The sequence below is a fragment of the Hyperolius riggenbachi genome, chromosome 5, assembly GCF_040937935.1.
Source record: "Hyperolius riggenbachi isolate aHypRig1 chromosome 5, aHypRig1.pri, whole genome shotgun sequence".
Classification (NCBI taxonomy): domain Eukaryota; kingdom Metazoa; phylum Chordata; class Amphibia; order Anura; family Hyperoliidae; genus Hyperolius; species Hyperolius riggenbachi.
Window position 1 is genome coordinate 151,516,929 of NC_090650.1, and position 16,375 is coordinate 151,533,303.

A 16,375-nucleotide genomic window follows, 5' to 3' on the forward strand; every position below is an offset into this window, starting at 1 on the left:
GCCAGGAGCATACTGCACAGGCATGGAATGCTCCTGGCGAGGTGAGCATGGCGCACGTGCGCTCGCAGCCAGGCCACACAAGTGCAGAAGAGCCCAACTTATATGTCTGAAGGATGATTACCGGGGCAAATAGCATACACTACAGCTCCCAGCATGTCCACCATTGAAGTACCACAGCTGGCTCTGCCTGGGGGACATCTGGGGCACCCCAGAATAGATCTGGGCACGTGCCACTGATCTACCCCGGTAATCCTCCTTCAGTCTTGTCAATTGGACTCTTTTGCTCGCATGCCTGCCACGTCCACTTCGCCAGGAGCGTACTGCACAGGTAATACTGCACAGGCACGGAATGCTCCTGGTGAGGTGAGCATGGCAGACGCGCGCTCGCAGCCAGCCCGCAAAAGTGCAGAAGAGCCCAACTTATGTGTCTGAAGGAGGACTACCGGGGCCAATAGCAAGCAAACTGAGCCACCCGGGAGGATGGTGAGGGAGGCAACGGTGGTCATGGTGCCGGACAAAGCCCCAGGTAAGTATTAATGCTTTTACCTCCCTCGTCTCAGGTTACCTTAAAAGCTGTAATTAAAGCAAAAGGTGATTTCACAATGTACTGACATGGATGACATGGAAGGGAGGGGTGGGGTGATTCTTTATCCATCTCGTGATTGTGTTATTTCTTTCTTTTTAACTCTTTTTTTTTTAATTATTTATTATTATATGTTCAGTTGGCTGTTATAAGATTCAGTAAATGAATACAGCTGGGAAAAATATTTTTGTGTGTGCCATAATTTCAGGCTGCTAAGCAACTAAATGTGAATATTCCAAAATCTGATCTACCAGGTTGTTGTAGGTGATATCATACACTGATGTGGTTCCCACAATTAAAGGCCGTATGTAACCTCAATTACTGAGCTGTACATCTCATAAACTTTAGTCAAGCACTAACACTGCATAGCTTAACCTTGGATTCCATGAGCTCATACTTTGCAGGAAATCTGTTTATTTAAGGCAACAAAACTAATTGCTTGAAGAAGCCAAACTGTTACTGAAATGATAGAAAAGGTCACTGTTGTAGAAATAAGATACATTTTTGGGCATTAATTCAAGTTCTATTACTTGTGAAACTTGTAATGATCTTGAATAATATGGTCTTGCACAAAGTAACATGCAATATGACCTGTGTTAAATAACACTGTAAAAAAAGTTCTAAAAATCATATTCAATAAAGTCAAAAGAAAAAAAGTAGAATTCTATTAATTTTTTTTATATACTGTATATGTATTTTTTTTTTACTTATTTTATTTTGTTTTCTACATATACAATCATTAGCAAAAACAGTGTGTGCACACTAACACAGCCACAATCTTTGAAATAAGAGACAATAGGTGCGAAATGAGCAAAAGTAAGACATAACACCCTCGAAAGCTAACCCCAAAAAATAAACTTCCACCCGTATCCCTCCCCCATTTTTCTCCCCCTTCCTTCCTTCCCTCCCCTTTTGCTCTTTCTTAGTGTCTGCATGTAACTCAAATTAGTCACGATCTTGGCTACCAGGTTTAAATTTCCAGCAGACCGAGTGCCCCATGCAATTGCTCTTAAGCATACCATAAAGAATATTTAAAAAGCTCCATCAGTGATCTAAGATCATCCTGAGACATTATATGAAGGATGTAGTATTTCCATTTACAAAAGAATGTCTTAGTTCATTTCTCTACATTACGTGTGGCCTCCAATTTGTCCATTTGCGTGAGATAGGAAAGTTCATCTTGTACGTCCTGAATATTGGGTGTGGTAAGTAGAGTTGGGCCGAACGGTTCGCCGGCGAACGTGGTTCGCGCGAACGTAGGTGGTTCGCGTGCGGGTACCGCACGCGAACCTTTTGCGGAAGAAGTTCGGTTCGCCCCATAATGCACTGAGGGTCAACTTTGACCCTCTACATCACAGTCAGCAGACCCAGTGTAGCCAATTAGGCTACACTAGCCCCTGGAGCCCCACCCCCCCTTATATAAGGCAGGCAGCGGCGGCCATTACGGCCACTCGTGTGCCTGCATTAGTGAGAGTAGGGCGAGCTGCTGCAGTCTCTCATATAGGGAAAGATTAGTTAGGCTTAACTTCTTCCTGGCTGCATACCTGTTCTGTTCAGTGAGCCCTCAGCCCACTGCATACCTGTACTGTGATCCTGCCACTGCATACCTGTTCAGTGATCCTGCCACTGCATACCTGTTCTGTTCAGTGAGCCCTCAGCCCACTGCATACCTGTACTGTGATCCTGCCACTCCATACCTGTTCAGTGATCCTGCCACTGCATACCTGTTCTGTTCAGTGAGCCCTCAGCCCACTGCATACCTGTACTGTGATCCTGCCACTCCATACCTGTTCAGTGATCCTGCCACTGCATACCTGTTCAGTGATCCTGCCACTGCATACCTGTTCTGTGAACCCGCCACTGTATACCTGTTCTGTTCAGTGGACCCGCCACTGTATACCTGTTCTGTGAACCCGCCACTGTATACCTGTTCTGTTCAGTGGACCCGCCACTGTATACCTGTTCTGTTCAGTGGACCCGCCACTGTATACCTGTTCTGTTCAGTGGACCCGCCACTGTATACCTGTTCAGTGAACCCGCCACTGCATACCTGTTGTGTTCAGTGAACCTGCCACTGCATACCTGTTCTGTGAACCCGCCACTGTATACCTGTTCTGTTCAGTGGACCCGCCACTGTATACCTGTTCAGTGAACCCGCCACTGTATACCTGTTCTGTTCAGTGGACCCGCCACTGTATACCTGTTTAGTGAACACGCCACTGCATACCTATTGTGTTCAGTGATCCTGCCACTGCATACCTGTTCTGTGAACCCGCCACTGTATACCTGTTCTGTTCAGTGGACCCGCCACTGTATACCTGTTCAGTGAACCCGCCACTGTATACCTGTTCTGTTCAGTGGACCCGCCACTGTATACCTGTTTAGTGAACACGCCACTGCATACCTATTGTGTTCAGTGATCCTGCCACTGCATACCTGTTCTGTGAACCCGCCACTGTATACCTGTTCTGTTCAGTGGACCCACCACTGTATACCTGTTCTGTGAACCCGCCACTGTATACCTGTTCTGTTCAGTGGACCCGCCACTGTATACCTGTTCTGTTCAGTGGACCCGCCACTGTATACCTGTTCTGTTCAGTGGACCCGCCACTGTATACCTGTTTAGTGAACACGCCACTGCATACCTATTGTGTTCAGTGATCCTGCCACTGCATACCTGTTCTGTGAACCCGCCACTGTATACCTGTTCTGTTCAGTGGACCCGCCACTGTATACCTGTTCTGTGAACCCGCCACTGTATACCTGTTCTGTTCAGTGGACCCGCCACTGTATACCTGTTCTGTGAACCCGCCACTGTATACCTGTTCTGTTCAGTGGACCCGCCACTGTATACCTGTTCTGTTCAGTGGACCCGCCACTGTATACCTGTTCTGTTCAGTGGACCCGCCACTGTATACCTGTTTAGTGAACACGCCACTGCATACCTATTGTGTTCAGTGATCCTGCCACTGCATACCTGTTCTGTGAACCCGCCACTGTATACCTGTTCTGTTCAGTGGACCCGCCACTGTATACCTGTTCTGTTCAGTGGACCCGCCACTGTATACCTGTTCTGTTCAGTGGACCCGCCACTGTATACCTGTTCTGTTCAGTGGACCCGCCACTGTATACCTGTTCTGTTCAGTGGACCCGCCACTGTATACCTGTTTAGTGAACACGCCACTGCATACCTATTGTGTTCAGTGATCCTGCCACTGCATACCTGTTCTGTGAACCCGCCACTGTATACCTGTTCTGTTCAGTGGACCCGCCACTGTATACCTGTTCTGTGAACCCGCCACTGTATACCTGTTCTGTTCAGTGGACCCGCCACTGTATACCTGTTCTGTTCAGTGGACCCGCCACTGTATACCTGTTTAGTGAACACGCCACTGCATACCTATTGTGTTCAGTGATCCTGCCACTGCATACCTGTTCTGTGAACCCGCCACTGTATACCTGTTCTGTTCAGTGGACCCGCCACTGTATACCTGTTCTGTTCAGTGGACCCGCCACTGTATACCTGTTTAGTGAACACGCCACTGCATACCTATTGTGTTCAGTGATCCTGCCACTGCATACCTGTTTTGTGAACCCGCCACTGTATACCTGTTCTGTTCAGTGGACCCGCCACTGTATACCTGTTCTGTGAACCCGCCACTGTATACCTGTTCTGTTCAGTGGACCCGCCACTGTATACCTGTTCTGTTCAGTGGACCCGCCACTGTATACCTGTTTAGTGAACACGCCACTGCATACCTATTGTGTTCAGTGATCCTGCCACTGCATACCTGTTCTGTGAACCCGCCACTGTATACCTGTTCTGTTCAGTGGACCCGCCACTGTATACCTGTTCTGTTCAGTGGACCCGCCACTGTATACCTGTTCTGTTCAGTGGACCCGCCACTGTATACCTGTTTAGTGAACACGCCACTGCATACCTATTGTGTTCAGTGATCCTGCCACTGCATACCTGTTCTGTGAACCCGCCACTGTATACCTGTTCTGTTCAGTGGACCCGCCACTGTATACCTGTTCAGTGAACCCGCCACTGCATACCTGTTGTGTTCAGTGAACCTGCCACTGTATACCTGTACTGTTCAGTGAACCCACCGCATCAGTGCGCATACCTGTGCAGTTAAGTGAACCCACCTACCTACGTGAGTGCACGCAGTGTGATATACCACTCCGTGCATACCCAATATGGACAAAACAGGTAGAGGAAGAGGAAGAGGTAGTGGCAGAGGCAGAGGAAGGCCACCCGGCAGGTCTGCGCGAGGTCGTGTAAATGTAATTTCGTGTGGACCTGGCCCACAGTACAGTGCTCGGAAGAAGGCATGTCCCATCACCTCCCAAGATTGTCAGGACATGGTTGAGTATTTAGCGACACAGAACACCTCATCTTGCTCAGCCACCAGCGCTACTACTAGCACCACTTCCGCTGCATTTGACACTTCGCAAGAATTATTTAGTGTTGAAATCACTGATGCACAGCCATTGTTGTTACAGCCAGATTAATTTTCACCAGCTAATATGTCTGAGTTACGCGGCAACACTATGGATGTAACGTGTCAGGAGGATGAAGGACCTACTGATGGTGCAAGTTTGGATTTGTCTGAGGCAAGCGAAGCTGGGCAGGATGACTACGATGATGACGGTAATAGGGATCCTCTGTATTTTCCCAATAGAGGAGATGAAGAGGGGGACAGTTCAGAGGGGGAGTCAGAGAGTAGTAGGAGGAGAGAAGTTGCTGAAAGAAGCTGGGGCAGCTCTTCGTCAGAAACAGCTGGTGGCAGAGTCCGGCACCATGTATCGCCACCTATGTACAGCCAGCCAACTTGCCCTTCAGCATCAGCTGCTGAGGTCCCCATAGTGCCCACATCCCAGGGTGGCTCAGCGGTGTGGAAATTTTTTAATGTGTGTGCCTCAGATCGGACCAAAGCCATCTGTTCGCTCTGCCAACAAAAATTGAGCCGTGGAAATGCCAACACTCACGTAGGGACAAGTGCCTTACGAAGGCACCTGGAGAAAAGGCACAAACAGCAATGGGATGGCCACCTGAGCAAAAGCAGCAGCAGCACACAAAAGAAAAGTCACCCTCCTTCTCCTCTTCCTCCTTCAGGTGCATCATCTGCTTCTGCCGCTTTCTCCCTTGCACCTTCACAGGCACCCTCCTCCACTCCGCCTCTGCCCTTGAGCGGTTCCTGCTCCTCTGCCCACAGCAGCAGTCAGGTGTCCGTGAAGGAAATGTTTGAGCGGAAGAAGCCACTTTTGGCCAGTCACCCCCTTGCCCGGCGTCTGACAGCTGGCGTGGCGGAACTGTTAGCTCGCCAGCTGTTACCATACCGGCTGGTGGACTCTGAGGCCTTCCGTAAATTTGTGGCCATCGGAACACCGCAGTGGAAGATGCCAGGCCGCACTTATTTTTCGAGAAAGGCCATACCCCAACTGCACCGTGAAGTTGAGAGGCAAGTGGTGTCATCTCTTGCGAAGAGCGTTGGGTCAAGGGTACACCTGACCACGGATGGCTGGTCTGCCAAGCACGGGCAGGGCCGCTACATTACCTACACAGCCCATTGGGTGAACCTGGTGGTGAACGATGGCAAGCAGAAAGCGGCGGACCAAATTGTGACACCTCCACGGCTTGCAGGCAGGCCTCCTGCCACCTCCTCTCCTCCTGCTACATGCTCTTCGCTGTCCTCCTCCTCCTCCTTGGCTGAGTGGCAGTTCTCCTCTCCAGCTACACAGCCCCAGCTCCGCAGGGCCTATGCTGCATGCCAGGTACGACGGTGTCACGCCATCTTAGACATGGCTTGTCTCAAAGCGGAGAGTCACACTGGAGCAGCTCTCCTGGCTGCTCTTAAGAAACAGGTGGATGAGTGGCTGACCCCACACCACCTGGAGATAGGCAACGTGGTGTGCGACAACGGCAGCAATCTGCTTGCCGCTTTGCATATGGGGAAGCTGACACACATACCCTGCATGGCACATGTCATGAATCTAGTGGTTCAAAGATTTGTGGCAAAGTACCCTGGCTTAGCGGATGTCCTGAAGCAGGCCAGGAAGTTCTGTGGGCATTTGAGGCGCTCTTACACAGCCATGGCACGATTTGCAGAAATTCAGCGTAAAAACAACATGCCGGTGAGACGCCTCATTTGCGATAGTCCCACTCACTGGAACTCGACCCTGCTCATGTTCTCCCGCCTGCTAGAACAGAAGAAAGCCGTCACCCAGTACCTCTACAACTGGAGTAGAACGAAACAGTCTGGGAAGATGGGGATGTTCTGGCCCGACAACTGGACACTGATGAAAAATGCATGCAGGCTCATGCGGCCGTTTGAGGAGGTGACCAACCTGGTGAGCCGCAGTGAGGGCACCATCAGCAACTTAATTCCCTACGCGTACTTCTTGGAGCGTGCTGTGCGTAGAGTGGCGGATGAAGCTGCGAATGAGCGTGACCAGGAACCGTTACGGCAGGAACAGGCATGGGACCAATTTTCATCAGACCCAGCTGTTTCCTCAACACCTGCGGCAGCACAGAGGGGGGAGGAGAAGGAAGAAGAGAGGTCGTGTGCAGAAGACGAGTCAGACTCAGAGGATGATGAGCAAGGTGTTTCTTTGGGGGAGGAGGAGGAGGAGGAGGAGGGGACAGCGGCAGGAGAACAACCGCAGCAGGCGTCGCAGGGGGCTTGTGCTGCTCAACCTTCCCGTGGTATTGTTCGCGGCTGGGGGGAGGAGGTTGACTTACCTGACGTCACTGAGGAAGAGCAAAAGGAGATGGAGGGTACTGGATCCGACTTTGTGCAGATGTCGTCTTTTATGCTGTCCTGCCTGTTGAGGGACCCCCGTATAAAAAACCTCAAGGGGAATGAGCTGTACTGGGTGGCCACACTACTAGACCCTCGGTACAGGCACAAAGTGGCGGACCTGTTACCAACTCACCGGAAGGTGGAAAGGATGCAGCACATGCAGAACCAGCTGTCAACTATGCTTTACAATGCCTTTAAGGGTGATGTGACAGCACAACGCCAGCAAGGTACCACTGCCACTAATCCTCCTCCCGTGTCCACGCAGTCAAAGACAGGACGCTCCAGCGATCTCATGGTGATGTCGGACATGCGGACGTTCTTTAGTCCAACGCCTCGCCGTAGCCCTTCCGGATCCACCCTCCACCAACGCCTCGACCGGCAGGTAGCCGACTACCTGGCCTTAAGTGTGGATGTAGACACTGCTGTGAACAGCGATGAGGAACCCTTGAACTACTGGGTGCGCAGGCTTGACCTGTGGCCAGAGCTGTCCCAATTTGCCATCCAACTTCTCTCCTGCCCTGCCGCAAGCGTCCTCTCAGAAAGGACCTTCAGCGCAGCTGGAGGCATTGTCACAGAGAAGAGAAGTCGCCTAAGTCACAAAAGTGTTAAGTACCTCACCTTTATCAAAATGAATGAGGCATGGATCCCGGAGGGCTGCTGCCTGCCCCAAGACTAAGTCAGTCCCCGCACACACAGCATCTCTGCCTGCACGCCGTGTGACTGGCTGCCTGGCCTGCCCCAAAAAGACTAAGTCGCTCCCAGTCCCTCCACACAGCATGTCTGCCTGCAGTCCGCCACCACCAACAGGGTCCGGGACTCCAGGCGGATTGCTGAATTTTTGCTAGCAGCGGCCGCTGTAATAATTTTAATGGTGCGTGTACATGACTGCCTAATTTTTCTGGCTGCACTGAGGGCAGCTGCAACAACAAAAGAAAAGGCATGTACATGCGCCCATTCCCCTTCGTGATCATTACCTTGCCGTGGTGAAGGGGCTTGCGTATCACAATGAAGCAATGACCGGCGCCTAGATGAGTGTCTCGGGGGGCACACAAAAGATAATAAGGTCGTTGCTTCATTGTGGTCAGACCAAATTTGATCAGCTGGACAGTCACTGTTCTGTCATTCAGCTACATCAGCCAGGCCGACCATATGGGCTGTAAAGCCACCAAAACCTGCACTCTCGCCATGGTGCGCACCAGTCCAGCACGGCCGTCACTAGTACAAACAGCTGTTTGCGGTGCGTTACACGGTGAGTTTGGTGTGTCAGTGTGAAGCAGTACCTTAATTACACTACCTGATTGATGTATACACATGCAAGATGTTTTAAAGCACTTTAGGCCTGTCATTTAGCATTCAATGTGATTTCTGCCCTTAAAACGCTGCTTTGCGTCAAATCCAGATTTTTCCCAGGGACTTTTGGCGTGTATCCCACTCCGCCATGCCCCCCTCCAGGTGTTAGACCCCTTGAAACATCTTTTCCATCACTTTTGTGGCCAGCATAATTATTTTTTTTTTTCAAAGTTCGCATCCCCATTGAAGTCTATTGCGGTTCGCGAACTTTAACGCGAACCGAACGTTCCGTGAAAGTTCGCGAACCCGGTTCGCGAACCTAAAATCGGAGGTTCGGCCCAACTCTAGTGGTAAGATGTATTCATCTATTATATATTACCTTCTTGGCAGAGGCCATCTCTGGACCATCTCTGAAGGTTTGTGATCTTATCACCTTACCACATTGTCTTCATCTTTTGCTGCAATAGAATGAAATAAGTACAATTCTGGCTCTTTCAAGAACTGTTTTTTACATATCACAGTAGAAACTGGGAGACCTCATTTCAAAACCTATCAATCATGGGGCAATCCCACATGCAATGCATAATCAGCATCTACCTGTTTACATTTGAGGCATCACAGTGAGCTGGAGGGTTCTTATACTTAATATCAAATGCCTGTATATGTATTTTAACTTTGGAAAGAATGGCAGAGATTTAGAATATGTATTTATTGAAATATTTCAAATCCAAAAACATATTTGCGTGTAGCAAATAAGTAGGTGAATCTGTATCATTATTCATATAATTTGAAGGTGAAATCACAGTGCGTGAGAAACTCTGTTTTATTGAAAGAATGGAGATCCAACAAAGCCTGTTCACAGATACGATACATTTGTGGATGTGAATCTTAGCACAGGAACTGAGAAAGGAATAGGGCCTCATAGTATGCTTAGTAGCTTCCTATTTCCTGGTGTCATCCTATGGGAGAAGCAAAGAGGCACTAACCTTGAGTGCACCACCAAAAGGATCAGGGCATTTGGGGTAACAACTGCTTACCTTAATGTTTCTCTCCTCCACAGTAGTGAAGAGAGGTAGAAAGTTTGATGAAAACATTTTTGCATAGAAAGCATTACTTTTGCTACTTTTAGGAAAGTACATTGTGGTGGTACTTTTACAGGAGGGGTACAGGCATTGCTCGTGCCATGGGCACCACAGCACCCATGAGCACCATGACTGCCTCCCGTCACCACTGTGTCGCCTGCTTCCACTTAGGCCTCCCTGTCTTCGCTGCCTCTTTTTCAATTAGACTTCAAATCAGCAGTGACCAGAGAGAGGCAGAGCAGGGCACACACTACCCATGAATGGGGCACTTCAAATGCGGATGTGACATCATTCATTGTTCACCTCCTGCATGTACTGGGTCTGGGTGGGTAGCATGTGCCCTGCTCTGCATCTCTCCGGTCGCTGCTGATCTGAGGTCTGTGAGTAGTGGTTTCACAGTGACCAGCCCTCCCACTCAGGGAGGCAGCACCCAACAAGCAAAGCACCCAGAAAATCACCCAGCAAAGCCCCCAGCCCAGCACCCAGCAAAGTGCCCAGCAAAGCCGTCCCCAGCCCAGTATCCAGTAAAGCCCCCAGCCCTCCCCAGCTCAGCACCCTGCAAAGCTCCCAGCCCTCCTCAGCCCAGCAAAGTCCCAGCCATTCCCAGCCCAGCAACCAGCAAAGCCCACAGCCCAGCAAATCACTCAGCAAAGCCCCCAGCCCAGCAAAGCCTCCTGCCCTCTCCAGCCCAGCACCCAGCAAAACCCCCAGCCCAGCACCCAGCAAATCGTCCAGCACTCCCCAGCCCCACACCCAGCAAAGCCCCCAGTCCAGCACCCAGCAAAACCCCAGCCCAGCACCCAGCAAATCGTCCAGCACTCCCCAGCCCAGCTCCCAGCAAAGCCCCCAATCCACCACCCAGCAAAACCACCAGCCCAGCACCCAGCAAATCGCCCAGCAAAGCCCCCAGCCCAGCACCCAGAATATCGTCCAGCCGTCCCCAGCCCAGCACCTAGCAAAATGCCCAGCAAAGCTCCCAGTCCTCCCCAGCTCAACACCCAGCAAAGCCCCCAATCCAGTACCCAGCAAACCCCCCCCCCCCCCCCCCCCAGCCCAGCACCAAGCAAATTGCCCAGCCCCCAAGAGCCCAGCACCCAGCAAAGGGCCCAGCTTTTTTTTCCTTTTACAGGGGAAGGGCACTCAAGGTCAAGGAGGGGGGGGGGCACAATTTTAGTTTTTGCCATAGGTGCCATATTACCCAGATATGCCTCTGCCATCAGTACTCATTATTTTCATGCTTTCATGACCAATGCTACCTTAGCATTAGTTGATGATTATACTACAAAAAAGCACTTTAATTTGACTGAAATGTCCAGAAAATATTGATAAATCACAAAAACAACTTAAAAGTAAGAGAGGAAAGTAATGGGAAATACATAATTCTAAATTTAAAAAAAGATATTTTAGCCCTATGACAAAATATTTCCAAGCACCATGACTACAAAAGACACATGTAAACAACAAAGGAAAAGAATTGGGTCTTGGATGCATGAAAATAAAAAAAATATTTATTAATCTATTAACATGTAAAAACATAAATACACATAATCAAAGTAGCAATCTAAAAGCAAGGGCCACCATATAGGATCATAAGCAACAAGGCTGCAGTCCCCAGACCTGTCTCACAAGGTCCGAGCCCTTCTGGAAAACACATCCTTGGCGCTATGTTGGCTAAAAGAATTTTAACCTTGAAGGGCACACACATTCCTCCAACTGGATTGATTCATTTTTCCTTTTTTTGTCTTTAACAGCATGCATTTATACAATTGCCATATGTTTAATTAGCAAGAAATTAAGAAGATAGAATTGGTGAATGCATTCTAAAAGAATAATATTTTTTGAATGTACACAGTATAATTTTATGGTACCTGTGTATCTGAATCATTGACATAGAATCTTTAAAAACTGGTAGAGAACCAATATCTACATCGTTTATCGTTTATTTGTACATTTATTATTAATCTCATCATTCATTCATTCATTCATTCATTCATTCATTCATTCATTCATTCATTCATGCATTCATCCATTCATCCATTCATCCATCCATCCATCCATCCATCTATCCATTCATTCATCGCAATAAATTTTAGAAAAGAATAAGGCACTTTATTTTTAGGAAGCCCAAGCTAATTCCTTTACAAGAGGATGCTATTGTTTTAATGGTTTAATAGTTTCCTGTCTGCAGTTCTCCTTGACTCACCTTTAATATAATTTTTTTTTTGTGCAGTGACTTAGCAGTATTGGCTATTTTCCAGTCATCTGGTACTCATCCAGAAACTAATGAGGGGTTGCATGCTAATGTTTCTAGGTTGAAAAATTTCATGTACAATTAATCTGAGCAGGGTAAATACTGTCTGGGACAGGTAATTTGTTAACGTTTATTTTATCTATTACCACTAACATATCTCATTTGCTGTTACTGAGTAATTGATTTTCAAGTAGTGTTGTTATTCCCTAGCTATAAAGCACACTCAAATCTTAAGTTTAAAAAAGAATTACTTTAAATACAGTGCTATTGGTTTTAACATTCACTAAATTATGTAATGGTATCCGTGAGAAGCTATGTTAATTGAGCTATTATCTCTTCCCACAGATATGATATTTTTTCAGAGCTAAAAATAATTTCTAAATTCAGCTATCACAAAGCATGATATGGTACTTTTAAATAACGTGCTACACCAATTTTAATTTAATCAGTTTTATTACTAAGCACAACTGAACTAACAAAAATATAGCTCAATGTCTTTAAAGGGAAATTCCACTTTTGTGAAAAAATGCTTTCTCAATGCCTTACAAATGTTTTATAATTTAATGTTTTTAAGATCTATCTTCTCGTTTCACTTTGCAGCCAGCTAAGAACCAGGGCCGGGACGAGGCATAGGCTGGAGAGGCTCCAGCCTCAGGGCGCAGTGTAGGAGGGGGCACAGAATTCATTCAGCTCTCATTCCTAATTGTGTTTGAAGCAGAAAGAAATAAGAAAAGGGCATACATGGCAGTGACTGCAAGCCAGATAACTAGATATTAAGGTGTTGGGGAGGTTGTGTGCCCTGTGGCGCCTTTTAGTCTAATAGCAATCAGTGTGTGACGGCTGGGGTGGCAGGGATGGGGGGGCGCATTTTGGTGTCTCAGACTTGGGTGCTGGAGGACCTTGTCCCGGCTCTGCTAAGAACTAAAGCCCCATACACATGATAGACTTTTCTCAGCCAGTCAGAGCCATCTTCTGAGCATCTAGCATGTGTACAAGGTTTGCCAAGCTTGCTTAATGATTCTACAATCCGGATCTTCAAAAGACAATCAGTGTCCGAGTCCATTGTTCCCCCTTTTTATTCCACTTGCAAACTCTTATCCATAGTTCTTGGCATTGTTCTCCCTCTTCTCCAGTGCTGGATTTATACATTTTACTGCCCTAGCCTGCAACCCTTCAGCCCCCATCTGTGCAGCAATAAAGCAATAAATACTTACCAAGCCTCCTGTGATGTCTTCTAAGCTTCCCATAGCCCCTCGTGGCTTACCAGCATCTACATGCACGGCTCCAGGCGTGTCACCTGACCTGTGTTGGGTCACGTGACATGACAGTAGTTGTGCACAGACTGCAGAAGATGCCATTGCTATTTAAATATATAATGATTATATGTTAGGATGTTAGATTGTGAGCTTCTCTGAGTACAGTCAGTTATATGACTATGTAAAGCAGTGTTCCCCAACCCTGTCCTCAAGGCCCACCAACAGTGAATGTTTTGTGGCAATCCACAGAGGTAGTTAATCAGCTCTGCTGGCTGACACACTAATTACCTCACTGTTTTGCATTCTTCTGCAAAACATGAACTGTTGTGGACCTTGAGAACAGGGTTGGGCAACTGTGCTGTAAAGCACTGCAGAAGATGTCAGTGTTGTATATGGTAGGTGTGGAACAAAGGGAGAGTCAAAGGATAAAAAGATGATAGAGAGAGAAGCAGAGAGAGGGGAGAGAGACAAAGGGGAGAGACAGAGTAGAGAGTGAGATGGGGAAACAGAAAAGGCCTGAGAGTGAGATATCTTACCAGAGCTTCAGTCTGCTGCACCAGTCCCGTTTGGCAGGGACATGAGAATGAGAAACACACTGTGATAGAGAAAGGAGACCACATGGTGGGAGGGGAAGAGAGGATAGACCAAGAAATATCAGCAAGTAAAACTTTTTATCTTTATTGCACGGAGCTGCTTCTCTCTGCTCCATAACTACAGGCATTGGCTATCAGCATGTGTAACAGTGATCTCTGCAACACTGGACTGCCTGCACTAATAAAGAATCATTCTAATAACAATATATGCTAATCAGAATAATTAATTAATAATGCAGGGCAGTGGGTGTCACAACAGACAGTGCATACGCACTGATAGCCAATTTCTGTAGTGCCAAGAGAGCAGCACTATCAGCTGCTTACACGTGCACTGCTCTCCTTTTCCGCATCCTGGGGCTGCAGCTAGTGATGAAACAGGGTGGAGGGGTGGAGATGATGAGTGACGCAGGGCTGCAAAGATGGGAAGCCAGGCAGCTCTGCTTTCCTTCCATGCCCGCCAGTCTGAAGCAGGGTGAAGTTGTGTGGCTATGATTCTCCAGCTGATGTTGCTTGGGAGCCATCTGCCCTGCCCTCCAGTCACTGTAGGCACTGGCCTATGTGGCTGTGTAAAAATCCGGCCATGCTCTTACCTTTTTCATTTGCACAGAATGTGTCACTCAGCTGTTGCTGCATTTGTACTACATTGTAACACAAAATTGTATGCAGATTGTGCATGTGTACGTACCATAACAATGCTGTTTGTAAACTCAAATTTAGAATCTTTGCAAACCTTACTCAAATATGGTTGCAGCATGGTGTAGTGATTAGCACTCTTGCCTTGCAGCAATCGTCCCCGGTTAGAATCCAAGCCAGGGCACTATCTACACAGAGTTTGTAGGTTCTCCCTGTGTCTGCTTGGGTTTCTTTCCCCAAAATAAAGGTTCATTTTGCCCAAAGGACCCATTGTTACTAGAACTGGCCCTGGCATCCATACTGTGCACTTAGACGCCAGTGGAAGTAGGGTCTGCACGAGTAGAAGCTGATCGGGTGAGCTGTGTGTGGCCGCTTACTGATTGGAGGATTCTTGTTTTAAAAGCCTGACTCTGTCTACCTGTCATTGTGCTTGATAGCTTTAGTTGACTTTGGGTTACTACTGAGTGTTATCATTATTATCAGATCTCCTGTGTTTGATCTTGCCTGATAAGGCGCATACACACGTCAGACTTTTTCAACTACTGGTCATCAGACCCACAGTTCCATGTTAGTACGGGCTGTCGTCAGACTGATAAGACTGACTTTGACTGATCCGCTGATCGAAATTGATATTGACCTGTAATGAATAATGAGCAGGCAGACGCGGCGAACCACGCTGCCACCAAGGATGCCATCGTCTCGCTGGCTGGCGGTGCTCCCGTGCCTCGGGCGTCTAGCACGCCAAGGACGGGTCTGTCATCTGCACATAGGGTCGCTTTGACGCGTGCACGCGCGCTCCGTCGCGACCTTTATGCGGCAAGGAGGCACATCAGCTGACCTACGGGTCGGCTGACGTCACGGCAGACGTCCACCGCTGCTGATTGGCTGGGCATAGGGGGGCGTGCCTTAGGGTCTCCTCGGGCTCTTAAGCCCGGAGGAGTCAGTCGCAACTTGTCGGGTGTTGCGATCACTTCGTGTTAGCTCTCAGACCTTAGTTAGATCCGGTGTGCTTTGATCCGGGAGGAAACCGGGGATTTCACACAGTGGTAGGATTTGTGCATTATATTGTTTATTATCTGTTTATGACTCTGGCTCGTTTCTGACTATTCTTACTCTCTAGTGATTCTGTACCTTTGCCCATCTGATGTTGTTGCTGACTCTGCGTGAATATCGTTATCTCTCTCTGCTCAGTGATTCTGTACTTTAGCCCATCTGATATTGTTACCGATTCTGCCTGTTAACCGTTTCTTCTCTGCCTTCCGATTTTGTACTGTATCTGCCTCTCTGTTACTGACTCGATTAGTCTGACCTTTCTACTCACCAGTGAGCCCTTGTCACTGGTGAGGTGTTAGGTGTGCTAACAGTGCCCACCAGCTCCTCTGGTGAGGCATAGTCAAATCTGTCAGTACTTACTGTTTGCACCAATCACTACACTCAGTACAATAAAGTGTGACTAAGGTCTTGATATTTCTCAATGTTGCTATATTTGTATTATTGGTGATTCTGCAGATCACCATATAATTAGATATAGTATCTGCATTATTGGTGATACTGCAGATCACCAAATAATCAGTACTTTGTTATTGCTGACACCAATCGTTACATGACCTCTCTTTGTTGCTGCTTGAACTCACCCTAGATTGTACTGATCTTGCCTTGGTCTGTTCCCTTGTAGTGCAATATATCTGATCTACTGTGTATGACCTGGACTGTCCCTGGACCCTCACAGTTTAGTACGTCATCTTTTGATCTCCTGTTGCTGACCTGGACTGCTTAGTTGTGCCTTACTGTTTGTCTAGTGTGGTTTGGTAGTACTCTGGTCTTCTCAGCCTCAGTCTCTATAGCTTGCACTCCAAAGTCCTGCGGGGTAACCATTGT

General features: G+C 47.9%; 1 protein-coding gene across 1 annotated transcript; it reads left to right on the forward strand.

Annotated features, from left to right (window-relative positions):
- The first annotated feature begins 480 nt into the window (after window positions 1-480).
- LOC137519332 (uncharacterized) lies at window positions 481-12,648 on the forward strand. The gene is made up of 3 exons (XM_068238285.1): window positions 481-526; window positions 10,184-10,782; window positions 12,616-12,648. The coding sequence occupies exons 1-3, from the start codon at window positions 481-483 to the stop codon at window positions 12,646-12,648; spliced, it is 678 nt and encodes a 225-aa protein (XP_068094386.1).
- The last annotated feature ends 3,727 nt before the right edge of the window (window positions 12,649-16,375 follow it).

Coding starts and splice junctions, on each gene's coding strand:
- LOC137519332 (XM_068238285.1), top strand. CDS start 481: ATGGTGAGGGAGGCAACGGTGGTCATGGTGCCGGACAAAGCCCCAG. Junction 527..10,183: donor GGTGCCGGACAAAGCCCCAG/GTAAGTATTAAT, acceptor CCTCCCACTCAG/GGAGGCAGCACCCAACAAGC. Junction 10,783..12,615: donor CCAGCAAAGCCCCCAATCCA/GTACCCAGCAAA, acceptor TTCACTTTGCAG/CCAGCTAAGAACCAGGGCCG.